At 46.3% G+C, this 27,631-nt stretch overlaps 2 protein-coding genes and 1 long non-coding RNA gene across 6 annotated transcripts in view; 2 read left to right on the top strand and 1 right to left on the bottom strand.

The window, feature by feature from the left end:
* Smap1 (small ArfGAP 1) overlaps positions 1–21,159 on the top strand; it is a 100,063-nt gene extending 78,904 nt beyond the window's left edge. For 2 of the 4 annotated variants that reach the window (XM_010617855.3, XM_033756785.1), the window contains exons 7-10: positions 13,528–13,655; positions 17,060–17,231; positions 17,994–18,295; positions 19,920–20,966. In XM_010617855.3, coding sequence (XP_010616157.1) covers positions 13,528–13,655; positions 17,060–17,231; positions 17,994–18,295; positions 19,920–20,051 — 734 coding nt within the window. In that variant the 3' untranslated portion in view covers positions 20,052–20,966. Of the gene's footprint in view, positions 1–13,527; positions 13,656–17,059; positions 17,232–17,993; positions 18,296–19,919 lie in introns of all 4 variants that reach the window. The other 2 variants (XM_033756784.1, XM_010617856.3) reach the window with 2 other exon arrangements.
* Positions 20,964–27,631, bottom strand: part of B3gat2 (beta-1,3-glucuronyltransferase 2) — a 44,756-nt gene continuing 38,088 nt past the window's right edge. The window contains exons 3-5 of the mRNA XM_010617857.2: positions 21,332–21,480; positions 21,151–21,258; positions 20,964–21,049 (exon numbers count right to left, since the gene is read on the bottom strand). Coding sequence (XP_010616159.1) covers positions 21,172–21,258; positions 21,332–21,480 — 236 coding nt within the window. The 3' untranslated portion in view covers positions 20,964–21,049; positions 21,151–21,171. The remainder of the gene's footprint in view (positions 21,050–21,150; positions 21,259–21,331; positions 21,481–27,631) is intronic.
* Positions 22,025–27,413, top strand: LOC117283532. The gene is made up of 3 exons (XR_004514574.1): positions 22,025–22,417; positions 26,033–26,121; positions 26,963–27,413. It is a non-coding gene; the product is annotated as an uncharacterized LOC117283532 (long non-coding RNA).

The following is a 27,631-nucleotide window of genomic DNA, read 5'->3' as shown; positions in this document are numbered from 1 at the left end:
CTCCCTCCCCCGCACCCCCCCCCCCGCCAAATTAAAAATAAAAAGCATTCCCGTGCGCTCTCTCCCTCTCCCTCCTTCCCCTTTTCTCTGCCCCCCCACCCTTCCTCCATGTTTTAGTTTTGGGGGGGATTTTTCCCTTCAGCAAATAATTCTGGGGTAGCCTTATCACAAGCTGTGCAGGTTTAGCATCGTTTACCGTAAGCAGTGTGTTTCGTAGCCGCAGAAGTGCTCGCCACGGCTGCCGAACCCTGGTTGTTCTCGCGGCAGCACTCACAGGTGTCCGCGTGGGGAAAAGAGGGGCGCTGCGGATGCTGTGAGCTCCTCTCCGTCTTCTTCCCTTCTGAGAGAATTGGCTTGAGAAGTGGTTATTTTTATTAACATCTGAGTCTTAGAGCAGTGATGAACAGAAAAACTTTGTTTAGTTTTAAGAAAGACCGACAGAAAAAAATGAAAGGCAGTTTGTTGAAGGGTAGTTGAGTTTCATAGACTGCCTCTCAAAAGGCCGATCTTAGTTCTTCTTGAGTAAATTGTTTTGTTTTAAAAATTCCAGTTGAATGTTTTAGCCGTTTCTTAGGAAGTGGGTATATCATACAGATACACTCCCTGGAGGTAAAATTCTTCTATGATGGTGAAAAGTAGTCTATGAGAAATATATTTTTTAAAAGCTGTAATTTTAAGGGTTCTAAATGTAATTATATTAAATTGTAGACCACATAATTTCTGTATTTTATTTCCTTTGCTGTAAGTGAGAGAAAGGAAGAGATTTATTACAAAGTGAGGAAGTGTTTTTACTCCATGGAGTCTGTCCTTCCTGGAGCGTTTCCGTCCCAGTCTAACACATGCCTGGTCCTCAGTTTATACCTTGGAAGTGTAAGGTGCAGACCAAACTTGATTCGTATCTCACAGGTTCGTTATTGATTCAGCAGACACAGCATTAGGGACTTGTGTGTGTCCAGGGGCCCCTGTCCCCACGGGGGTGGGTGCTGGAAGGAAACACTACTAATCGCAGTCTCCCGGGACCTTTCATTCTGTCTGAGGAGACGCTGCATGAACAGGCGAGTGTGTATTATAGGTCGTACGTGGTGAGTGCTGTAGATAAAACGGATGGGGAACAAAGGCCTGAAGAAGGCGCGGTGTCTGGCTCTGCGGCAGGAGCGATGGAGCAGCAGACGTGAGCAGGAGCCATGTGGGCAGCAGGATGGCCGGAGCACAGTGACCGGGGCTGGGGAATCAGGGGCCCGGAGGGTGCAGCGTGCGACGGGACCTAGGCTTTTACTCCGAGTGGTCTGGAAACGCGTCGGAGAGATTTATAAAAATGTAACAAACCGATTTTGGCATTTAAAGAACTGTTGGGGATCCAGTGTTGAGGAAAGAGTGCAGTAAGCTGAGGCCAGAGGCAGAGGGTGTACGTGACAGCTGCTGCTGGCTTTGGAGGCTGTAAGGTGTACTAAGCAGATTTGGGACATAGGTTGAAGAGATTCAGCAGGATTTGCTGAACAATTGACTGGGGGAAAGGAAGAGGGGATGGCACTGTTAGGGCCTCACCAGTCAGGGCTCGGTTCCCACCTGCTTGGATGGGGAGTCTGCAGAAAATCTGGATGTCAGTGCAGCAGTTTTGCTTGGGTCATAACAGAAATCCTTACTTATAATTAATAATGCAAGAACAACACGGTTAGTAGACCAGAAAGGTTAAAAGGGAAATCTCTCCAGAGAGTTACCTGATGGAGTTTGGGGAGCAGTCTGGGCAGGGGATATAAAACTGGAAGGCATCAGTGCGTAGAACCCGTGAAGGGACAAAGCTCGGTGGGGAGCCTGGTGCAGCCAGGGAGCGGGAAAGCGAGCGCAGCATTCGGTCAGTGCGCACCTGTGAGCAGTCAGGCTGTGATTTTGGCACTGGCCTTGGATTGTTAGAGGTTTGCAGGCACAGTTAGTTTTTCACTCCTGCTGTGTCCGTCTGAATTAATGGCTGCTCTGCTTCTTGTCTTCACCTCGGTCCCCAGGTTAGTAGAGCAGCCTCTCCAGGACACGAGTCGGCAGCCCTCTTATTTTAAGTTAAAAGACAGGAAATACTTCAGGTTTTGTGGGCCTCAGGGTCTCTGTCTTAACTGCTTAGCTAAAGTGAATGCATAACTGAATGGACATAACTGTGTTCCCTGAAACTTTATTTACACAAAAGGCAGAAGAGCACATTTGGCCTGCAGGCCGTAGTGTGCTTGTCCCTGATCTTAGACCGTGGCGGTCAGAGCGCAGACAGACCCGTGGCAGTTCTTACCGGTGCTTTCTGGAGCTGTGACTGTCATTTCTGCTCATTTTCACATGGCTGTGCTTCACGCGCAGGGAGACGTCACCAGATGTGCAGGCGAAGGATGAGTGTTGTCCCAAATCTGGCTCATCAAACAAAAGGAACGTGGAGAAATGATCCCTGGGTTCAGCAACCAGAGATGACAAGTAGACGCGAGGTGGTGGAAGTGTAAGCATGATTCATGAGTTCAGGGTGAACAGAAGGAAAAAACATAGATTGAATAAATGTGTATGTGAACTCGGGTACTTAAATTTTTTTGCCGTGAAGAGAAACGGAGTGGTAACAGGGAAAGTATAGGCAAGAAAGCACCTCCCCCACAGAAGATGACATTACAAGATGTTTGCTGTTGGAGATGAACTTGTAGGGCAGGCAGATGTGATCATTCAAGACAGGGAAACAAGTTGTGACAGTGCCTTCTAATAGCAGATAGAAAGAGAGTCTAGGAGACAGAGGGATGGCTGGCTCTTGTGACACTCAGCTGTTGCTGCATAGTAAGTGTCCCCAGAAAGCAACATCTGACAACAGTAACCATTTACTCCCCTTACTCCCAGGCCGGTGGGCCAACTGGGGCGTTTCTGCGACAACAACATCAGCTGTGCCGTCCAGGATGTGTCCCAGCTGTGTCACCGTCGCATACGGTGTCAGATTTTTCAGGTTCCTCTGAGTATTTTCTTGGTTTCTATCACTCTGTCTGAAAGCCAGTACTACAGATTTAGTTTGACTTTGGCATCCTTCTTAGAATAAGCCATTGCCTGCCTGCTGCACAGCAAATAACTTCTCAGCGTCAGTGGCTTCTGACCATGAACAATTAATTACTCCTGTCGCCTTGCGTGTGGGTCTGCGGGGACTCTTCCAGACCGTGGACGTGTGCGTCCTAGGCTGTTGGCGGAGGGCAAGTGTAGACGCTGGGAGAGCATTAGGCAGAAACAAGTTTCGTTTGTTTAGAGCAGGGTTAGGGATACCCAGGGCATTCTGTTGGCAATGAACAGTGAGGTTTAGCTCGTAGGGTGGGAGAATGGGAGTCAGAAAAGAGAGCTTCTAGTTTGAGCAGCGGGGAAAGGGGAGTATCTTGTCCAGAGCACATAGAACTCTTCATCCTCTAGCTTGTAAGTATCCTAAATTCTTTTCTAAAATATTTGAAGACTTAAAAAATAAATTAAGCACAAGATACGATGAGTTCATGAAACTCATGTGAGACTACAGAGAATTGAAGGTCCGTTTCAGTTTAAAACAGACTGGTCCTAATCTGGATTGATTATTGGTCCAGTAGTTGAGGGTCCTGATTCCACAGTGCCATCTGCCTTGGCCAGTAGACTAGTTTTCTGCTCAAGAGCATTCCTCTACAGGAACTCGAGTTTTCTCCTGTAAACACACTGGGTATTTAGGAGCAAATGCCATGAGACATGATCTTTAGTCATACAGAAGTGATGTGAACCAGAGCAGACATTAATTTGAAACTTTTTTTTTAAGTACTGGAGATCAAACTCAGGACCTTGCACTTTCGAGGTAGGCACAGTGCCACTGAGCTACATCCCCAGACCTAATTTGAAGCATTTCTAGGAAGTTCAGATCAGGGCCCTCTGGATCATTCTTCCTAGTCTCATAATAGGATAACAGTTAAGGTCAGGTTTTAGAAATTCCATCTCTTCCTTACATGGGACTTTGGTGAACTCATGTTCTTTTTTTTCCACCCTGGTAACTCAAGCTAAACTACTTTCCTCAGCTCACTTTTCCTGTTAAACTGTCCATCAAGAGTCAAACATAAAGGGGCCGAGGATTTTTAGCTCAGTGGTTCTGCTACCTGCCTTGCAAGTATAAGATCCCAAGTTTGATCCCCAGTACCAAAAAAAAAGCCAAACATAAAATTCTTTCTACAAACTTTTTAATAGAAGCTGGCATTTTGTTATGGAAAGAGCCAAACATAATTTTTTGGCATTAAAGATCATACGATCTTTGTTGCAATTACTCAACCCTCTCTCAGTGTGCAGGCAGTGAAAATAACAAGTAAAAAGTGAGCGTGACTGTGATCCGGCCAGCGTGACAGACAGCGCTGACTGCGGTTTGTTGACTCCTGCCTTCTGTTCCTGGTCACACGTACTACAGAGCTGCCTCACTCTCAGGTGTTAATTTGTGTTTCAGGCCTATGGAGATCACTGTGTATTTTAGTGCTTTACACTGTTAACACCAGAAGTGGGAGGAGAGACGTGGTTATCACCTGCCCTCTAGTCTCTGACATTTCCTAGTATCTTGGCGCTCTCGTCACGAAGTGCTGTGGTGAACAAGTCCCGAACGCGGTTTGCAGGTTTGCCCCCTCTGGACTGGCTCCTGCGGCCCACAGGGTGCTGCTCTTTGTTCCTGTGCCCATGTAGCTCCTGTAGGACTCTGCATTACACACTCCTGAGTTCCATTGATAAAAACTGATAACTGGTTAGCAGTTGCCTAGGACAGTCCGACCAAGCTAATGAAGCCAGTCTTCGGTCTCTGTGGATTCAACCAAACTTGGCTTGAAAATATTTTTAAAATTTGCATCTGTGCTGAACATATGAAGACCTTTTTTTCCTTTTTTATTCCCCGAGGAGCATAGAATAACACCAGTGCTAATGAAATGTAGTTATCAGTGCATAGTCAGTTGAGAACAAGAGTATAGGCCTGGTAGTCCGGCTCCAAAGTTCATGTTCTCAAACATTACGTTGAACTGTCGAACTGTCATAGAAAATAAACCTCGAATGCCACCAGGTGAAATAGTGTCACACAAAATAAGTGCTGGGCATACTTGTTACATGCACAGTATGACCAGATCTAGCATCTCCACCTGGTGTATGGAAACAGGAATGCCAGAATAAATGGTGTGGATTTCTCACAGCACCTGGTTGGGCCGAGACCGTGCCCTGACCGGGTCAGGCGGTCAGTGAGAGGGGTGGGCCTCTGGAGTGCATGTGGAGGATGGACTCAGGATATGCCGAGTGACTAGAACAGGGCTCCTGCTGGACACGACATGAAGAGCCGCTGCTGCCGAGAGAGGCAGAGGAGGGTGGTTGGGGACAGCGTGGGCTTTGGCCCATGGGGAACTCACAGCTGTCTGAGAGACCTCCCAAGAAATGTGGCTTGTCACTATGTCTAGGCATTTGGAAGGAAATTTATGCCGTTTGGTGTTGTTTTTGTTTTGAGGCTACAAAACGGTACAGGGGTGTGTGTGTGTGGTGTGTACATGTTAATGAGTTCTACAGCATTTCCTCTTAGTCTCAGCAGCTCTGAATCTGTGTGTGCCCTCCCGAAAGACTGGTCCTCCTGCAGGAGGCCTCCCTCCGACCCCTGCTCAGGAGCTGGCCGGTTAGAACGTGCAGCGGAGTCGACTGTCTTTTAAGGCCGTGTCAGTCGTTTACAGAAATTAACCTAAACGCGACCTGTTTAACAGTAAGAATAATTTAAAAATAATTTTGATCAAAATTATAAACAAAATTTATTTTTGTAACTTTTATTAGTACGTAGTTGTCAGAATGATCACATTCTTCACAGAGAATTTGTATCTGTACATCATACGCCTCATTTCTTCTTTTTTCTATGTCTATTTCAGCGCCCTTCCCCTCTTCATTTACGAAAGCTTTGTTTCCATTTTCTCCCTCCTTTTCCATTTCTTTCTTCCCCCTTCCCACTCCCTTCTTACCCTCCTATCTGAGCGTATTCTTCCTACTTCCCAGGATCCAACCTCTGCTTTTTCTCTTATTTATCCTTCGTGTTTCTCACAACAGAGAAACAGTGTGATACCTAAACTTGTGCGTCTGATTTATCTCATTTAAATGACGGACTTGAGGTGCATCCGTTTACCTGAAGACAATTCAAATTTCTCCTCCTTTCTGGCAGAGCAGTGCTCCGTTGTATGCAGACACCACATTTCCTTCGTCCATTCGTCTGTTGGGTGTAGCTGATATAAACTGAGCCGCTATAAACATGAGTGTGGTGTGATGCCTTGAACTCTTTCAGGAAGAGACCCAGGAGGGGAACAGCCGGGTCAGGTAGAACTCTAGTTCTGGTTTTCAGAGGCCTCTCCACACCGACTTCACAGTGGTTGTTCCCATTTACACTCCAACCAGCGTTCGAGAAAGGGTCCTTCTCCCCACGGCCTCACCAGCATTTTATGACCGGCCGATTTCTTGGTGACAGCCATTCTATCTGGAGGGAGATGGAATCTCAGTGTTGTTTCAGTCTGTATCTCTCGGATGACCAGTGATGTTGAACAATTTTCCTATATTTATTTGCCATTTCTACTTCTTCATCTGAGAAATGTCTGGTCATTTCAGATGCCCATCTTTGGATTGAGTCTTTAAATTTGGGGGATCTGATTTAAAAAATTTTAAAAATTATATAGCTCCACTTAACTCTCAAGTACTTTTTAAAAACATTTAAAAATAAAGCATAGACATTTTAATATTTTAAATGAATGTTTGTGACTTCAGTTTACCAAAAAAATGGAGGTTTATTTCATTTCAGAAAGCAAGCCATATATTTTAATAAAATATAATTACAGATAATATTCTTATTAAGGAAAAATCTTTCAGTGGTTCATTTAGTAGAAAATATTCTTTGATTCCACCACCTGCCTTGCAAGTGCAAGGCCTGAGTTCGATCCCCAGTACCAAAAACAAACAAAAATTCTTTGAGCAACATGAAAATTTAGAAAGCTCTAAGAAGTTTGCCATTAAGGAGAGTGGACTGCATCCCACAGAAGCAGCCTTCTGTAATCAGTGCTGTTTCCACTTTAAAATTCATGCCTATTTTCGGTGAGGCCTCATTAGTTACTGATGCGGAGTTAGGGTTGACAGTTTGCACTGTAGTGAGGGTGAACTCAAGCCTGAGCGTTCACAGTCAGAAGTGGTGATGAGAAGCAACACCAGGCCGGGCGTGGTGGCGCATGCCTATAATCCCAGCACTCGGGAGGCTGAAGCAGGAGGTTCACTGTGAGTTCAAGACCAGCTTGGGCTACATAGTGAATTCCAGGTCAATCTCAACTACGTAGTGAGATCCTGTCTCAAAAACAAAACAAAACAAAACAAAACAAAAAAAGCAACACCCACTTACCTACCACGTTTTTGTTTGCCTTCAGCTAGGTTCGTAATAAGAATCTCATGTTGCCCTTCGATTTTGTTTTTGATTATCTGTGCAGATAGATTATGGCCAGCTAGTCCCTCTGACATTCAAGTAAGGGATGCACCCTGTTATTTATTGAGCACCTGCAGAGCTCATGGAGCTCCGGCAAATAACAGAAAATGCAGAAATGTGTGTGGTTACGGTAAGAGTTGAAGTTTGCACACTGCAAGGCAAAAAAAAAAAAATGCTAAGGAAGAGATGGGATTATCTGAGAGTATTGCTTATGAGAATTCAGCTTGAAATCTGGATTAGCGCTAAAATTCCTAATTTACATTTTATTTAACTCATAGTTTAATGTTTTTGCTGTTGCTAGAGAAGGAACACAAATACTTATTTTGTACCATGTATGCTTATTACAAGTAAAATTTGATGTTTTATAGAAGTCACCTTTAGAGTAATACTTAGAAAAGAGAAATAACCCAGATAAACTCACCTGTTCGCATCTTTGTAGAGTGTCTTAGGATTTACGACCCACTTGCATCTCACATTGCGCAGAGAGCCTTGGAATACTTCTCAGGTGCTACCGTGAGATGTGGAACAGGAGAGTAGAAGCGTGGTGGCTGCTGAAGGAGACCCGCAGTCACGTCACAGGTGGCATGGAGGCAGGGGCTGGGGACAAGCGAGTCAGTGGCACTGGCGGCAGGCACCTTGGGGTCTTCTAGGAGACAGTGGCCATGGCTTGACGAAGGAGCAACTAGGGCTGAATGTGCTGGTGGTTAAATAGAACAAGACTGCAAAGAGATTTGCAGCCAGGAGACCACTGGTACTTTTCAAAGATGGTGTCAGTATTTCACTTTTTTCCTAAACAAAAGTAGGGTTACCTGTTAATTTATTTTTGGCAGTGCTGTGCTTTTACCAAAACATCCTTCCATAATCTGTTTTTGGAATGCATCACAGCTTTTTATTGAGCATTTGCTTTGTGCCAAGCATTAAATTAAGGAGACAGCCGCATTCTCTCTTCTGGTGACATCACTGGCGGGAGTACGTGAGAGCTCAGGGCTATAAAAGCGGGGTCAATGGGGAGTAAGGAGCCCGAGCACACGGAAGCATGTCCAGTATAAGTGCGCTCACGTGGCGTTAACACACGAAACGGAAGAATTTGCAGGCCCACAGGAGAAGCGTTTGGGAGGTGGAATTCATAGGTGTGGGCCGTTGTCCGGGCCAGCTCTCCTCGGTGAGGCCATCGGTAGCTCCCGCAGACTGCTCCTGCGGATCCCACACAGGTGGAGGTGAACTGGCGGCAAGTGGGCCTTTCCGGCTCAGTCCAGAGTCACTGCCGCCCTGGGGTTTTGTTGGGGAGACAGGCTGGTACCCACATTCACCTTCTGCACTCCGAGTCAGGGCGGGTCCCCGTTTCTGCCTGGGGTGCCAGGGTTTTCCACGATGAAGAGTTTCTGGGAAGTTACTGTGCAGATTCGCTGGAGTTTATAGAGAAGGTTAAATCGAGATTCCTTACGTAGAGTCAGGACTGTGCTAGCATGGAGATCCTCGGTGAGTATCAGTACTCAGATGTGGAGTGTTACAGCCTCATTTCCGCTTAAGTTACACATTCCCAAAGGTACTTGGATGGGCCACTGAACGGTGCCTACGTTTGTTTACCTGTCCTCTTGGGTTTTTGGTGTCAGCTGGGCTCTGGTACAGTCTCGGTTCTTGTCGTGTGGAGGGCTTCTGCAGGCCAGGGACTGGCGTAAGGACTGCCACACAGGGAGTGGCCCCTGAGCGTGCAGCGTCATGATGTGAGGCAGGTCAGTAGGAAGGTGCTGAGCATGCCTGTGTTCAAATAAAATGCGGAGCGGACAGCTTTTCGTGGAGCTCAGAGACCAGCTTCTGGTATGGATGCAGGTTTCAATATTTGTCATCAACTCAGTGCACAGAAAAAACACTAGCTTGAAATTGGACGGTAGGGTCGAAAGCCACTAACTGTAGAATCGATGCCTTGCCTGGAAGATCGATGCCCTATTTCTTCATTTTACGCATTGTCCTAATTTCTTCTGTTTGCTCATTGCCTTTTCAGGGGGCCCTTTGTGCTTCATTGCTGTTGTCCCCAGTTCTGTTTCTTCCACTTGCCTTAGGGGTTTCTTTCTGGATCTCTCCTTATTGTATTATCCAACACCTACATTTTCTGCATGCTGATCAAAGGCCACGCTGCCTCGGCCTGCTGCTCGCCACTCTCAGCGCTGTTCCGGTGCCGTCTGTGTGGTTACCGGTAAGCAGAGAGACGGACAGACAGACAGAGCCGCATCTGCCAGCCTAGTGCCTCTGTGTCGGCGTGCACACAGGCGCTACACGGCCTCTGCTCGTGTATTTTGTAAAATTAGAGTGATTTACCCTGCTTCAAACATTTAATTTGAATAAGCCTTATTATTTCTCAATTTTTAAAATTCTTCTGTGAAACCTTTTTTTCCTGTCGTGATACTCAGTTGTTTTTGTGGCCGAGAGCTTTTATTCAGTCAGCAGGAATTGTGCTGTGCATGGGCCCTTGACCAGAAGACCACATTAAGCGTCCTGTGGTTTGGAATCTTCTTCTTTGAGGGCTGTTGATACCCGGTCTCTCTGGCCTGTCTTCTTCCCTGTAACTTGAGAGGAAAATGACAGTGGGAGAGCAGAGATGATGAGAAAGAATGAAGCGTAAATGTAGCTTGGACTGTTTATGTCCCCGCTTCTCAAAGTCAGCACGAACCATTGTAAGTTATGTAAAAGTTACTCTAAATTTTGGAGTCTTAGGTGGCTTTGGTGTGAATTCCTTCCCTCGGAGTGGAGCGGAGCGGAGAGAGGTGTGGAGAGGGAGGGGAGGGAGCGGTGGCTGCACCCAGGCTGCTGCAGGTTCCAGCCTCTGAGAGGTCGGGCCTGCCCTCTCGGGGAAACCGCGGGCCACCGCAAGACGCGGTCACCCTGGCCGGTGCCTGTGACAGTTTTCCTTACACTCCCTTCACCTAAGTCCCCTTGTAATTGGTGGCGTTTGGTGAAGGAGAGTTTGAAGAAAGCGCCCTCGTCAGTCAGCGGAGTCCTCCTGCCTGGCCAGGTGAGTGACACCCGGAGGTCTTGGTCATCCGGTCCTTTATGCAGACAGAAATGCTAACATGTAAACCTTGTTTCAAAACGTCCAGGGTAAAAGGATGTTGATAATAATGGCAACGATAATGAGTCTTCATCTGTACTTTTTAAAACTGAAAAACAGTGACCTTCAAAAAGAATGGAAACTGTCCTTTTTAAGAAATGTGTTTAGAAGCCAAATGTGAGTAAAACATCAAAACCCATTGGGAACTTGAATTTACTGATTTTATGTGGTTGACAAGTTTCATTTAGGTTAAGAATTCATTTTTCAACAAATCTATGGGTGTGTGGCTTTTGCAGCAGTAAGGAACTGTCTGGGGTGAAGCCCAGGCCCCGTGGCGGGGTGGGGAGGGGTCCTGGTTGAGGCTGTGGGAACTGGGCCTGGGGCGCCGAGGGGTCTCCTTCCTCAGCCCTCTGAAGATGACGCCAGCTGTCCTGAGCGGGTGCTTCCGGTCTCATCCCAAGGTGCTTCTCAGGTGGGCCCTTGAGACAGGGCTGTGAGCTGCTGTGCTGGGTGTTACGGGAGTCGGTGTGGAAAGCCTGAGGCGTCCAGAGGCCGCTTCTCACATATTTGTTAAAACTCAGAATGAGAGGATGGACTCATTTCAGTGTGGCGGTGAAAACAGAAATCACATTCCCTGGAAGAAGCGGGCATGAGCGTTATAAAATGTATATTTAGCCGTGTGGATGTGCAGGTTAGTCTCTCACGGTGAAGATCAGGAAACCACATACATGCCCATAAATTACAAATTATGGGTCTGTGCAGTACCCCAGAATGCTGTTCTCCCACCACCTACACTTACATCATTTTATTTTGTGTACTTGTAATTATTGTTTTAAAACTGTGGTAAGATTTGCAGTGTTCAGTGTATTAAATCCATCCACATTGTTGTACAAACATCACCAGCATCCATGGTAGTAGTAGGCGCTTGTGGTTTCTTCATTTTTACATGTCTTGAGTCCTTCACAAGATTATGTTGTTACCTAGTCGTAAAAATTGAGATCACAATCCAAGGCTTTTCTCTAGGTCTGGGACACTGGAAAATTTATTAGTCCTAATGGTTAATCCTAAGCTAAAACTAAAGTCTGTGAGGAATAAAATCAGACTAAAAACCAAATAATGTGCTTCATAAGTTAATAGATACCCAAAAAAGTTCGATTTGAAAGTATAAATAAGTACATATTTAGAATGGAGTAGACTACTTGGAGCGCCTTAGACTTTCTGAAACAGACAGTTTGTAAATATAATGGAAAATTAATCTGTGCGTAGAGGAAGAGCCTCGCGGCTGGTTACAGCAGTGTCCTGTGAAACATCTGCCTTCTGCGGTTAAGAATCAGCTGATAGTGTCTGCTTCATTCACTGCCCCAAAATAAGGTGGTAGTAGTTTCTAACGTTGAAGTTTTCATAAATTTGTCCTAATTGTTGGTGTTTGCTGTAGCTTGAAAAAGAAGCTGGAGCTAATTGTTTATATTCAGTGTGTCAGTTTCCCTTTCTATACCTCTTTTGATGGCCGTTTCCTTTGGAGGACTTCCGTTTGTGTGAGATTATGTTAGTTTTATTTATAGTTTTTTTACAGTTTTATGTAGTTGTATATAGATATATTTCCTGCTTAAGAAAAGTGCCTCCTCGTTCGTATCAGCATACTTCAGTGTGTCCGCTGGAAAGGCTCTGGGTTAAAGCACCACTACTGATGCATCCTCATCTGGGTTCTTTACCGAAGTGTCAGATCACAAAGGGATACGTTGGCTGTGTCTGTAAATCTAAAACCGTCTCCTTTTCAAATGTTTATTTCTGGCTCATGTTTAGAATGAACTAGAATAGCTCTTTAAAGAAGCCAGACTTGAAAAATAAATGCTGCCATCCTGAAAAGGTAGACGTGATGAGTCACCTAAATCCTCATCCATAGCTGTCAGTTTAGGATTCTGTGTTACGAATTACAATCGCTGCGTCATCTTGTTGCTTCACCTTTCAGTTTGTGCGCGTCTGTGGATTATATGTAACCTACGTATACAGTAAATATACTTTTTACCGTTCCGATGTGATTATCACTGCAGATGACTTGATGACATACACTTGCAGTTATTTTTCAAATTAACCTAATTGAGATTTCAAATGCCTTTATATAAATAAAATAGTAAAAAATATTGTAACCTTTTATTCATTGATGCTAATGATTATAATTTATTGACGCTTAAGTAAAGAAATAAGAGACTCCAATTTCTATAGTTATACTTTGAAAAAGGGAAACCAGTGAGAGTTTCTGTGGGCTGTGGTGGAAATAATGTGGGTGGAAGATTCTTCCTTAAACATATCAAATATCCGAGCACCACTTTGCACAAAGCAACCCATTTAATGTTGCAAAGCCCTTTAAAATGATTTATCTTTGAGAAGACTGTACTTATACATTCCTTACTGAAGAGTGATTCGTCTCCGGGTCCCACTCTGAGCTGTTTTTTGGTTGTGACCAAAGAACACTGAACTTTGTGAAATGTCCCCCAGAACACTGCTGGGAATTCCCACTCCTCGCACTGTGCAGTTATTTATTTGCTAATAGAAAAGGACATGTAAAATTCTTTTTTCAATTATTGATATTTTAAAACAAATTTTATTTGAATTTTTTGGTAGGAAGCTGTGTCAGAATCCCATTCCACAGATGGCTCTGTGTCTTGGCACCGTCATCGTTAAAGGTGTCTGCTTAAATAATTTTTCAGAATTTTATAAATGTTTCTATAGAATCAATTAAAATAGTGTGTTTTACAATCTGTTTTTCCCCCTGTTATGACTTTAAAATACATTTCAGACATTTCAAGTCATCAAAATTTATTTCCAATGTAGTTAGTTAGAAGTGGTCAAATGAGACCTCCAAAAATAAGTGTGCAAAATATTGTGAATAATTTGTTAAAAGCGGGTGTGGGTATACACCTAGAAACTGGGTGGGTAAAGAATAAACAAAATTAAAAGTTGGGCAGAGGGACAGACCCTGGAAGCGATTTTGCCTTACAACGGGGATCTGTGCTCTTCTCAGATGGCCCCGCTGAGGCACCGGTAACCAATGGGAGCACAGCCACACTGCCAGCCCTGGGCGACGACCTGGACATCTTTGGCCCGATGATTTCCAACCCTTTACCTGCAGCTGTGATGCCCCCGGCTCAGGTATGTGGCAACACTGGTCTTCTGGCTCCTGATTATTCCTTTGAATACTTGTTCTGAGCAGTCACTGGTTTGAAAAACCACTTTAGGCCAGAGTTTGGCAAATGAAGCCTGCGGCTTGTTTTCGGTAGGTAACGTTTTACTGGGACCCACGCGCTCCCTTCGGTTCCAATGTTGGTTCTGGCTACTTCATTGTTATCAAAGCAGAATTGAAAAGCTACAGCAGGGGCCATGTGACCCATAAAGCATAAAATATTTAAAGTTCTCACCTTGGCTGGCTCATTTATGACCAACAGGGAAAAATACTTGGACTGCTTCAGCCTGACCCACGATGAACGAGGTCACATGCTTCAGAGGTTTTTTAAACTGGTCATTTGCTAGTTGTGACTGCAGTAAGAAGTTCTAGCAGATTCAGTTTATATATTCTCTTTCCTGAAGCTAAATTATATTTTAAGTTAGCTTTAAAAACCTCCCTTGCTTTTTTTGTGTGTGCTTAAAGAACTATTTAGAGCAGTATATTAATGATCGAAATTATTTTTGACATATTAATGGAGAATCGTCTTAACATGACATAGAATTTTCATAAAGGTGAAATTATATTTTAAGTTAGCTTTAAAAACCTCCCTTGCTTTTTTTGTGTGTGCTTAAAGAACTATTTACAGCAGTATATTAATGATCGAAATTATTTTTGACATTAATGGAGAATCGTCTTAACATGACATAGAATTTTCATAAAGGTGAAGTACAGGAATTTTCAGGGTACAGATGACTTCAGCATGCAACAGTAAATTATAAATAATCAGTTTCAGTATGGCATTATTTAGGAACATGCCTTCTTTTCTGCAGAAAAACTGAGCCAGATCTGATTTATACAGTTATAGTACAGCAAAGTCTAGGTCTTACTGAGAAGACTGTTAACACAAACACGTTCTGATACGACGGTTATTGTGCACTTACCTCTAGAACTGCACAAGCAGACTTCTTAGAAATGAGTTAAATGGATCTTTGTCAAACTTGCCTGTAGTAATAGTGTTTGTTTTCAGCAAAGATAGCTCATTTTATGGCTTTGTCCTTTCTCCCCCTGCTGCAACATACATAAAAAGAGGAACTGAGGTCCCCCTTGGGTAGAGCTGCTTTGGCTCTGCTCATCTGCGGTCTCGGTGAGTGTGTGGCCTGTGCCGTTCACTGCTAGCAGCGGGTGTGGGTGTTAACTTCTGCACACGTGGCACTGTGATAGGGCACAGAGCCCTGACGAGGAGGGGCAGGGCAACGAACGGAGACCGCACATTTAAAAATAGTGCCTTTGATAATGAAGTACAGATTTTACACATACACTGTATAATTTTCTAATGTTGGTGGATATTTAATATATGAAAGAACTTAAACTAGTTTGAACACCAAGATTATGAAGTACTCTGAACTCGATTCTCCAGCAGATATAAATTCTAGTAAAAGATTTTCCACTTGTGAGTAGGAAACAGGTTGGCCGTGTGTCTGCCTTACCCGTCCAGGCCTAGGAATACTCGACAGCGCAGTGGAGGGAGGGACGGTCCCAGGGCCCAGCGGTCATCCACACCCCTGTGGCACAGAGTCTGTCAGACCTCACAGCTCCCTGTCAGCACCAGCAGAGGATGGCAGACGACACTGGAGCACCCACAGCCATGCCGTGCGGGCGTCGTCTAGCCGCACCCATGTTCCACAGTCTCCTCTGTGGGAAACACTCGTGGAGTGCAGGTCATGCTCGTGTACGAAATCAGAATGAGTTTCACTGACCACTTTGGGTTTTCTTGTGCTTACATCTACAGGGAAGAGACCCCAGGGTGTGGAAGATCCTTAGAATGGACAGGCATTAAATGTGAGGAAAAAGATGACTTAGCGATGTAGTTGCTTTGGCACCTAACAATATGCACGTAGTCCCAAGCGAGTGACCCTGCACTGTGTAGCTGACATGTTGTGCACAAGGGGACACCGGTACCCCCGGCCTGGCCTCTGTGATTTGTGTGTTCCCTGGTAGCTAGGGTGTCTTTATGCAAAGGCACTATTCTGTGTGGTACCGTGAAGTTTTACAAAATGAAGCAAATGTCTCATGATTCCTAACTAGCCATTATAGGTTGAAGATGATTTGTTGCCTCATTTGTGAGTAGAATGTTTGGATACTAATTTATTACATGGTGTTCGAATGAGGCGATTTTTAATTTAACTCTTTGCCACTCACTGTAAGTGATGTATAGTTTGAGAAGACTTTTAAGCAGCTTTGACCAGTCTTCATAGAATTCATTAAACTTCCATATTGAAAGCATTCAGTGACTGCAGAGATGATTAGGTAAGATCAGTGTGTTCAGTACTGTGTGCAAGATACAGATTAAGTAGCCAGGCATGGTGGTGATGCCTGTAATCCCAGCACTCCGGAGGGAGGCTAAGGCAGGAGGATTGCTGTGAGTTTAAGGCCAGCCTGGACTACAGAGTGAGACCCTGTCTCAAAAAGAGATACAGATTAAGTTAACAAAATTGTTTTATATTAAATACCTCCATTTGTGTTTGTTTACCTCCAGTGTAGGATATAGTTGAGTTATGTGTGTGTCCGTTCTAATGCTGTTACAGCTGACCCAGAGGCCAGGTATGGTGGCATAAGGAATTGGGGATTTGAGGCCAGCTTGACCTTAAAAATAGCAACTTCAAGCCCAGCCGAGACTGCATAAGTGAAACCTTGATTCAAAAACAAAACACAACACCTGCCTTAGATGAGATATGTAAGAATCCCAACAGTGTACCTTTTGAAAGGATTTTTTTTTTTGGTACCAGGGTTCGAACTCAGGACTCAGGACCTTGTGCTTGTGAGGCAGGTGTGGTGCCACTGAGCTAAATCCCTAGCCCTAAAAGATAAGTCTTTTAAGCAACCATTGTAGGACCTTCTTGCAGTCTGCTAGTTGTAGATCTCCCCAAACACACACAGAGGATTGAACCCAGGGCCTTCACACTGAGCTACATCCCCAGCCATTTGTTTTGAGACAGGTCTAACTAAGCCTGGGCTGGTACTTGGTGATCCTCCTGCTTCAGCCTCCCAGAGTGTTGAAATTACAGGTGTGTGCCACCACACACCCAGCTTAGAAATGTTCTTCATTCCAAGGGATGCCTATTCCTCAAGGCAGGCGCAGTGATATCCACACAGCTGTTAGACCCATCGTGTTCCCAGTGTGATGGGGAGAAAGCTGTATCATCTGGCTGGGAAGTGCAGTTTGTTATGAAAGAGCTCTAGTCTGTCTCGGAAACATCATACCTTCACTCTAGATGTTTTCAGTGGGTTTGTGAACAGTCGTGTTTTTCCTGACTTTGTTTGGACTCTGGGTAGCTGACGAGCTGAGCTTTATTGTGCAGAATTCAACATCCTGCTTTGGTGTTTGTTTCAGGGGAATCCCTCTGTGCCAGCAGCTGCTGCCCTGTCCACAGTCACATCTGGGGATCTGGATCTGTTCACTGAGCAAACTGCAAAACCAGAAGAAGTAGCAAAGAAACAGCTCTCCAAAGACTCTATCCTGTCTCTGTACGGGACAGGGACTATTCAGCAGCAAAGCACTCCTGGTAAGTACTTTTGCAGTGTGCTTTCAGAGAATTACAGTGACATTACTAAAGTACTTTGTAACCACAGTAATATCAACTGTTTCTTCCCTGCTTTCCTGTGGCAGCAGTTGCTTTCGTTATTGCCCTTTACACACCCATAAAATGGAAATGACATGTTCACAAAACTTTATTGAGAATTAACAAGCTGTTCACATATCACTTAATATTTTCATAAGCATACACGACAGATTATTGAAGTTCACTTTACATGAAATTTTGGACATATTTTTGCAGGTAAACAGTAAGTCGTCTGAGCTACCACATGGGTTCCAGAACCTTTGAAATGTTTAGTCATTACCATGAAATGCTAGCCTAACATTCATTCGGTTAACCTGCTAGACCATCTGAAGTAAGAAGCCGCCCTCACACGCGTGGAAACTCTGGGGCGGCCCCCCGTGCGGTGCATGTCAGCGTGGACACTCTGTCCCGGGAAGTCTGGGCTCCTGGAACACCCTCCTGCTGCTGTCTGACACTCACTCTCATTTTCAGGTTGAGGTTTTTTAAGGGTAGTAATTATTTCCCAGCATTCCACTATTTCTAGAAATACCCAGCTGTGGGAGTTCAGATGCAAGTTAGTCAGCGGTAGGAGAAATCATGCTGGAATGAAACTTGTCCAGAGTAGACAGGAAGACGATAATCCCTTTTCTGTGTGTGCAGGGTGAGCACAGCTACATGCAGTAGCCCTGTTGATTCATTGTTCTCTTCGTTGTTCTTATGATGCAGGTGTGTTCATGGGACCCACAAATATTCCATTCACCTCACAGCCGCCGAGCACATTTCAAGGCTTCCCGGCGATGGGTGTGCCCGCGGCCCCCGGCCTCTTGGGAAGCACAATGGGTCCAAGCACAAGCATGATGGTGGGCGTGCCCGTGCCCAACGGGTTCATGGGAAATGCACAGACGGGCGTGATGCCCCTTCCTCAGAATGCTGTCGGCCCCCAAGGAGGAATGGTGGGGCAGCTGGGGACGCCCCAGAGTAAGTTCGGCCTGCCCCAGGCGCAGCAGCCCCAGTGGGGCCTCTCTCAGGTAGGGGCCCTTTGCTCTTCTCGAACTCGTGCTGTGAAATCAGATGCTCTAGCGAGAGGGTGCATGCGGCTAATGCTGAATGAGGTCAAAGTGTTATACAGAGTTTTAATCACAGAGGCGAACGACTTGTTCTATAAAGACGCCCTGTCCGACCCCTCCGAGCCAGCTCCGGGCGCGTGTTTGTGAATACCACTTTTATTAACCTGTCCACTGGTAAGTGGGAGTCTTTTTTTGCACAACGTTCACAAATTAGAAAAGACAGCCTCATATTCTAAAAGCACACTCTTAGGAGTAATTGAGGCTGCTTTCCCTATCGCAGTTACTGCCTCTGGCTCCGTAGGCATTTGTTTTTCAGAAAGCCACGGAAAGTTGTACTTCCTTTCCACATAACCTGTGAAGAACTTAGGTACAAAGACAACTTTATCGTATCTTTCACCATACACTCCCGTTTCAGGTGCGCTCCGTGCCCTTCAGCTCCCCTGACAAAGGCTCGTAGACGTGGTTCCCTCACCCAATTTCTAACGTGAGCAGAACACTGTTCATCCCCTGACTGCTGCAAGTCATGCTTTTGCAGTCATGGTGTAAAGGAATGTGATACCGAAGTTATAAAGCGCCAATGTCAGGAAGAGCTTTCCTGTGGCTGCATGAGTGAGCAGGTTAAGGAGAAAGCGGCCCTGCCCCACTCCCTGGCAGGGCGTCCCCTACCCTCCATGGTGTGAGAAGACACTCGCGTTTCATCAGCCACGTCAGTGTCCTTGAAAAGTTGCAAAAGGAACACACTTCTCTCCTGCGCGTGGCTCCTTAACTCGCTCTGCACTCTGTGGTCAGACTTGCCTTTCCTACTCTTAATGTGCCCGCCTTAAAGTAAGACAGTCTCAAAATCAAGAGGCCTAGGAATCAACTCCTTCTCTGGAAGAAAAATAACGCGTGGCTAGGTGCGGTGGCACATGCTTGTAATCTCAGCCAGCCAGGAGGATCGCAAGTTCAAGGCCAGCCTGGGCAATACAACAAAATCCCGTCTCAAAACAAGTTTTTTAAAAGGGCCAAAGATGTAGCTCAGAGAGCTTACCAGGCGTGTGCAGAGCCCTGGGTTCAGTCCTGCTACTGCTCCCCCAGATTAGACTTTCACTTTACAGGATGTGATGAAAATTGTTATTAGCTGTTACCGTATCGTTTGAACACAAAAAGAATATGTGCTTTAGAACATATATAGAGCCATACAAAGATTACAGCCATCAAAGTATACAGAATAATTCTGAAGTATTTCACTAAAATTTTCTTATTTAGTATCATGACAGTATCTTAATATATAGTTGAAAGGTTAATGGACTCATATTCATACACCTAGATACAAATTAAAAGATTGGTATTTTTTCATTGTGGTTAATCTTTGGGGGTAAAAATTGAATACAGAAAGTGGACAAATGCAGTACGATTGAGATTACTTTATGAAACAGTGCTGAAAATAGTAGGAAACAAAGTAGGTACTGCTTTCTGGAAAGAAATATTTTTATGTAATCTGCTTTTATCCCAGTGCTCTGACTAATCTTCACATTAATGGAAAAATGTCCAGCTGTGCTAAAGAAACTGAGCGATCTGTTAACCGAGCCTCCTGTGCCCACAGATGACCCAGCAGATGGCGGGCTTGGGCGTGAGCGGTGCCGGCACGCCGGGCTTCGGGCAGCCCCCCAGCACCGCTGCAGGCTGGCCAGGGAGCGCGGCGGGCCAGACGCTGAGCACGCAGCTGTGGAAGTGAAGCCGTGGGCTCCAGCCAGCGCGGACGCCGGACACGCCTGGAGAAGTGCGCCTGGCTCCCCTGCTCGCCTGTACATAGACTCTGCCCTCCCCCGGCCCGCGCTGCCCTGTGCCCACTGCGTGTCGGTGCCGTGAGCAGCAGGCTGGGAAACCACTTCAGTCCAGGGCAGCTCTGCGCGCGTCGCCCAGGATTTCACGGCCATGACTGCGAAGCTGCCCGGCCGATTGCATAATCAGTCTCACTCTCAGTACAAGTATAGCTCTAATGTTTGCGTAGAAGGGAAGTAGTCACGTTACGTTAGTAATACTCCGGCAGTCCAAACCCCGCCCCATATTAGCCAGTGATCTGTAGAAGGTACTGTGTGAGCCGACGTTTAATCACATAAATAGAATGTAAATGTGTCACTGAGCACTGTTCTGTCGTGTATCAAAATTCTTTAGTTTCCTCGTTCCCCTCACTGTGCTGTTGTTACGATGTGCTTAACAGGGAACGCGGGTAGTGAAAGGAAGATAAACCTGGATGTTGCTAGACGACTTAATTTAATGAATGTTAAAAATTCAAATCTCAGCTGCCTCTTGAATTTGGATCTCTAATGTACACAGTGCTGAAACATGAAGACCTTTTCCTGCACTCTATGCAAACAGGGTAACTAAAAAGCAAAGCTACTTTCAATCCTTGAAGGTCTATCCAGGTTTATGACAGTAATTGTGTTTACATTTTATGGTGCCTAGTATTGACAAAATGTTATTTCCCTATATTAAACAGATGAATCCATTGACCTTTTTGTGAGTGTTTTCCCCCCGTACAGTGTATTCTTGTCACTAACCTTTCAGAAATTCATGTTGAAAGCCAGGAATTGGGAACGTTTAGTTGACGAAATACTCAGTCCGTTCACAGCTCTACTGATCATAAGGCCGAATGGGGAAAGAAGTGTGTAAGACACTCGAGTGGCATTCTGCAGTGTCACCTAGAGTGACGCACGGAACCTTCCAGCGAACCTGCGGAGAAAGCATGCAAGGGATGAGGGCGAGGCGCACTGCCCTCCCTGCGCGGTCCCTCCCCTTGGGACGGAGGGGCTGTGCGGAGAAAAGCACGGTACCTGGAAGTCCCGCCGCCGCGCCTACACCTCGATGTTCACGGAGTCCAGGCGGTACTTGGGCTCGTTGGCCAGGTTGACCTTCTCTGTCCGCGTGTGCCACACGAGGACCTGCGGAGGGAGATACCGGGGTAGCCTCACTCCGCGCCCACACTCGGGCCGCGCCACCCCAGGGAAGCGGTACCTTGGTGCAGTTGCTTGCTTTCGGCTCCAGCTCTTCCACGGTGGTTATCTGTTTCAGAAAGTCGGATTCTTGCATCCCTGGCTGGGACCCTCGACGCTTAAATACAGCTTTTGGATTGGACAAGATGACTTGAAGACTTACAGCAAATCCTTTGTGGGGGGAAAAAAGCCCTTTAAGTAAGATGCTGACCTACTTATTTTTCTGTAGGATTTGGTCACAGAAACTTTAAACCCCTGCTGTGTGCCTGAGATCTGGGTTCACAAACTAGGGCATTACCTGCATTACCGTGTTGCATAGTCCCTGCCAAACAGACACCGGCGGCACTAACCAGAAAGCGGAAGTCTGTTCTGTCGAGTAAGCTTCCCTTTCACGGCCACCGCTGGAGGAAGTGTACCCCACCAGCCCTCCTGCCTGCTCTATCAAAACCAGCACTGCTTTACTCCGTGAAGTCCCTGGAAAATGAGATGTATCTAATGTATAGTCATTTGTTTCTGTACGAAAAGGGTGGGGGTTTAGAAATCAGTGCCGAGCCACTTGATAAATCCGGTTTGGTTTTTGTATTTGGGTTACCCCCACCCTGGAAAAGGGCCAGGGGGCACATAGCTCAGTGGTACAGCACTTGCCCATCATGCACCTGGCCCTGGGTTCCATCCCCAGCACTATACAGTTTTTGTTTTTGTTTTGTACTGGGAATGGAGCTCAGGATGACCTTGTGCTTGACAGGCAGGCGCAGTGCCACTGAGCTCAATCCCCAGCCAGCGCTATCCAAGTGCTCTTCGATGACCTGGTCATACAGCAGTACCGTATACTCTGTAGTCCATCTAAGACAGCAGGAGGAGCTGTGAGAGAACCTGGCACAGCCTGGCACAGCAGGTGAAACAGCGTTAGTGCAGGGGAGCAGCACAGCCCGGCAGAAGGAACACCGAGTTTGGAATTACCAGCAGCTGCTGGCCACGCCGCTAACAAAGGAGACACTGCTGACGTCCTCCACAGACTGAACGCTGCCCCAGATCGTCAACACCGGAGTGCAACTGAAATACCACCACGAGTCAGGAATACTCCGGCTGGAAGAGCAGTGCCTGGCAGGTAAGGCTTTGCGAAGGTTCTGGGCAGCAGAGCCGGCCACCTGCCTGTCATCACTGACAGTTGTCCCGAGGCACAGCTAGGACAGAACAGGCCTTCAGCAGAATGCCCGAGGACCGTTCCTCCTATTCCCAGTTAGTGGTGCTAAGAGTCCTTGCCTGCTTTTGCGTGCTGGTAAAGCAGCCTCATCCTTTTTTCAGGTAAAATACTACAGGTTTATGTAAAACTTATTTCTCACCTCGAATATACAAAATACAAGCTCCACAAAAGTTTACTTAAATTTACGTTATATACTAGGCAAGGAACTCTGCAGAAAAAACACATTTGTTCTGTTTAATGGTCCCTGGTGCACCTGGGAATAAACCACCGCACAAGTCAGTGCACATCTGAGAGCACAGTGCATAAACCAGGAGTGTGCAAATGACTTGGGTCAGACGTGCAGAGTGGAAGACAAAAGTAGATTTTCCCTGTCAAAATACGCAGGAGCTAGAGAACTCTGGCTTCCTCATTTTATACCTCTAGAACCCAGACTCCAAGCACCATCGTGTAGACTGCTAAACGCATTTCCTGTCCCCGAACTTCTCCCCACGTCACACTAATGGCTTTCTGGGGAAAGGACAGAAGGTGATGGCGGCACTGCAGCAGGGCCGAGACCTCCCGCCGTCCCCCTCCGGCTATGCACAGGCCGGGCAGCGTGTCCCTCCCATTGTGCTGGGAGCCGGGAGCCGCCGCCCTGGGAAGTCACTGAGGGCCGTCCAGCTCCCGCTGAGCTGCGACACAGCCTGACGGCGGCACTTGCTGGCCTCGCTGATTGTCTGCTGCGCTTTTACAGGACTTGACAGCTTTCCTTGGAACTTTTTATACAAAGAAACTTCTCAAAGGGTCCTCTCCAGTTTATGCTTAATCCAAAGGAGGAGGCTGGGAGCCGCCGCCCTGGGAAGTCACTGAGGGCCGTCCAGCTCCCGCTGAGCTGCGACACAGCCTGACGGCGGCACTTGCTGGCCTCGCTGATTGTCTGCTGCGCTTTTACAGGACTTGACAGCTTTCCTTGGAACTTTTTATACAAAGAAACTTCTCAAAGGGTCCTCTCCAGTTTATGCTTAATCCAAAGGAGGAGGCTCTTGGGCGTCTTGGGGTTTGGCGTTTCGACTTTGTTCCTAAGGTGTTTTTTTCTTCGTTGTCTCTGCGGTATGGGTGCCCCACTGTGTCGGGGCCCCACATTAAGAGGCCACCATCCACCCGTGAGTAGGACACGGCCGTGGGGTCTGCAGTGTGGGGAGGGAGGGCACTGCGCAGGCGCCCCAGGACGCACCTCCCCCTGACCAGGGACCAGGGCGTTCTGGGTAGCGACCCGCCTGGACCCAGCCCCATCCTTTTACCTAAATGCGTCTGCCCTTCCAGTTCACACTGACACTTGTGGCTCTTCCAGGGGAGTGTTAGCCACAGGGCCCTGATAAGTAGCCCAGGCTGGCCTTGAATTTGGGATTACGGGCATGCACCAGCTCTTCTGGACTATCCTTTACGTGGCTTCACGATACTGATTTTATTTCCCATCCTTTCCCAAAATGGGGGGAAGAGGATCTAAACTGCAGAAGCAATTCTGAAAAAGGACGAAACCACTTGGCTTTGATTTTCTTCGTTTGCCCCGAGACTAACACTCACGACCCTGACCACGGAAGGTTCAGATTATGAGTATGTCCTTGCTCTCCTGAGCTCACGGCAGCTACAGGGCGAAATCTACCCCTGAAGCGCAGCTGGCAGGGGTAGGAAGCTCCCTGTCCCAGCCTCACGCGAACACAAGGCGTGCACTGGGGGGCCAGCACCCTGGAGACCCCAGTGGGTGCCCCACAGCAGCAAAGGGGCTCATTTTCTACGGCGAGGGTGAAGGGGAGCGCTGCTTGGTGCTCCTTCATCACCTGCTTCCACATTCTGGGCTCTGCCTGCTCCGGAGCCCCTCCCAGCAGGCCCAGCCCCTGGTGGCTCGGGGAAATCCTCTGCCCTGCTGAGGTGCTGGGCCCCCAGCTACAGGCAGGGTTTCATGGGCTTTCTTCAGTTCCAAGCATTTGTGCCCATATAGTGTGTCTTCCTATTTTCAGTGAGATTAGCCTTAAAGATGCTCCAGTGGCTTTTGAGTTATTAGGAGTAGGATTTTCTATGCTGGCAAATTTTGTAAAAAAAAAAAAAGTCATTGAAAAGTGGTTTGCTGTGAAGGAGAGAATTTCCTAATTTCTTCAAGGGGATTCAGGTGGAGGAGGAAAGGTACTCCCTCCCAGGCAGGGGTCAGACAGGGCCTGCCTCAGGAGATACCCACTGGTCACTCAGGAGAAACTGGAAGACACAGAGTCCAACCAAAGCAGCCACTTCCACTGCTGAGCAGGACAACAGGGACTGAGCTTCCCTTTCTATCTTAAATAACTAGAACTTGGATAAAACTCTGAAGTTTCTAGACACTGGAAAAGAGGCATGCAGGACGTATTTCTCAGAGAAGATCTGCATGAGCCCTGTTTCCATCTGGAGAGCGCATGAGCCACACCACAGGGCAGGAACTCCAATGACTGCAGACTCACTGAGAACACGAGGAGGCCAAGACAACTAGAATTTGCAGAGTACAGGATAGGGAAAGAGCTCCACTGAGGTGTAGCGGGTGCCCCTCAAGTCTTTGTGTACAACCAGCAACCCCGGCAAAGCTACCCAGAACAGGCTGGGAGTAGCTCCCATTCTCAAGGGCCAGAAGAGAGATACCCAGCAACAGCTGGTGCACCTGTAGGATCCATGGAAGGTTACTGTCCAGGATGGGGTCACATTAGCCCTAAGAGTTCAGCTGGCTCTAACATTTTTTTTTTTATTTTTAAATTTTTATTTATTGAGAAAAGGTCTATGTAGTCCCGGCTGGGCCTTGAACTGACTATGTAGGCCTAAGCTAGCCTCGAACTTGTGGCAATCCTCCTGCATCAGCCTTCCAAGTGCTGGGATTACAGGTATGCACTGCCATACCCAGCTTCTAACTTTATTTATTTTATTTTTCTTTCTATTTTTTTTGAGACAGGGTCTCACTATGTAGTTGAGACTGACCTGGAACTCACTACGTAGTCCAGGCTGGTCTTGAACTCACAGCAATCCTCCTGGCTCAGCCTCCTGAGTGCTGGGATTACAGGGGTGCACCACCACGCCCGGCATTCTAACTTTAAAAGCAAGGCTTGACAAGATTAAAGTGTATCCAGGTAACTTAATTATGTGCCAATACAAAGCTCAAAAATTATATCTAGGTAGAACTTCTGGAAAGACGGCAGAGTGGTAAGTAGCAATAAGTTGGCCTCTCCAAGATTCAGAATCCAGACACTGGAAAATAATAACTTGGGGAAGAAAAGGAGGAGAGAGGTGGACCCCTGGGACTCAGGAAGGGTCTGAAGGGAAAATTGGAGCCTATAGAAAAACTGAAGAGACTGAACACAATGCAGAAAAAGGAAGAGGCAATCTACACTTCCTCCCTGGCTCCTGGCTAGTAGTGTGAAGATTAAAAAAAAAGATATGTATACATACAAATTTCCTATGATGAATGTTATCATGTATATCCAAATGTATCAATAAATGTTTTACTTCAAAAAAATGAATCTACAGAGACACAGAGAAGCAGACAATTCCAGAGGCCTTGAGGGAGACATGCACCCGTGGGACAGAGCAGTAGATGCCATGCACTACAAAAGCTGGTGAGTGACCCCAGTCCAAGCATTTGACACATCTCCTGGTGAGGGCGGCTGGACGTCATCATTTTAGGGAGGGGCACCTGAACGTGGGACTCAGAGCAGCCCGAGGTTGGCTTCATCTCAGGGCTCCCAGTGTTAAACTCCACAGTGACTGGGTGAGGAGCCACAGGAGACATCCCTGGTCAGGGAGCCCTGGTCAGGATGGCAGCAGAGTGCTGCAAGCTAAAGGACGTGGTCCCCATCACCACAACCAGAGGCCAGGTTCAACCTGAATTTCTGTGGGTTGAAAGTCCCAGAAGCAGCACCGCACCCTAATCCTATTGCTGGTTTGTTGGGGTAATCCAGCACTGATCTGGGCTCTGCCTGCCTCTTTTATGACCAGCAAGAGAGTCACACCTTGACCTGAACACTTCCACAAAACTGTAGACCCCAGCAGAGAACCACAGGCTTGAACCACAGGCCTTTAAATTTTTTTTTGGATTGCTTTTTTTTTTTTTTTTTTTTTTTTTGTGAGTATGAACATTGTTTTAGTTTAGTTTGTTTTGTTTTGTTCTTGTTTCCCCCTTCTTTCCTTCCCTCCTGTCTTCTTCACCAACTTCCTGAAGCTTAGGTACTCTTCCTTGGTCTCTCAGCCTTGCTTCTACTCATTTTTTCTTCCTGCGTTTCTCTAGGTTTTCTTCTTCCTCCTTTTAAATTTTCTCCCCTAAGGTAAAGTTGCTCTACTGAATAGATATGTACTGTATATAATTGTCTGATTTGTCTTAGATTTTGGTAAGTAACTATAAATCTTGTACTTAGGATTAAAACTGCAAATTCATAGTTCGTTACTTTTTTCCTTTCTTAGGTTTTTTGAGGCAGTCTCACTCTAATTTAGGCTGGCCTTGAACTCACTATGTAGCCCAGGCTGGCCTCGAACTTGGAGTAATCCTCCTGCTGGAATTACGGGTACGTGCCATCACACCTGGCAATTCCTCATTTTCTAGACTGTCCCTGATGCTACTGTTATTACTGATTTTACTACTTTAGGCATAGTGACCAGTTGTTGTGATCAGCTGTTCTTCCTTGTATGCCAATATTGAGATTGGCTGGGGTTATAAACAGTACCATAGTCCAGTACCATAGAAATGGGTACAAGGCCAAACAGGCAGCGACCTCTCACATCCTAATAAATGGAAGAATTAAGAAGTATCCTGAGACAGACTCCAAGGCCAAAACCCAGTTATGCCTAGGAGACATCTCTGAAAAGTAGTCATTTCCTTAAGAAGTCTCAATACTAGTAATAAAGCTACCTGCCATAAGCACTTTACAAGCCTCAATACAGAAAACAACAAAACAAGAGAAAGAAAGGAAAAAAAAAAGGGAATCAAGAAGGAAAATAATATGACAAGGATAAGTCAATACATATCAGGTATAACCATCAATGTAGATGGTCTCAATTCACCTATCAGAAGAAACAGACGGCAAAATGGATCAAGAAACAAGATCCAACAATATGTGCACACAAGAAACACAT

Source organism: Fukomys damarensis, unplaced genomic scaffold, assembly GCF_012274545.1.
Source record: "Fukomys damarensis isolate Sample0158 unplaced genomic scaffold, DMR_v1.0_HiC HiC_scaffold_27, whole genome shotgun sequence".
NCBI classification, from domain to species: domain Eukaryota; kingdom Metazoa; phylum Chordata; class Mammalia; order Rodentia; family Bathyergidae; genus Fukomys; species Fukomys damarensis.
The sequence above is the reverse complement of the archived record's forward strand: the minus strand, read 5'-3'. Positions and strand labels throughout refer to the sequence as shown.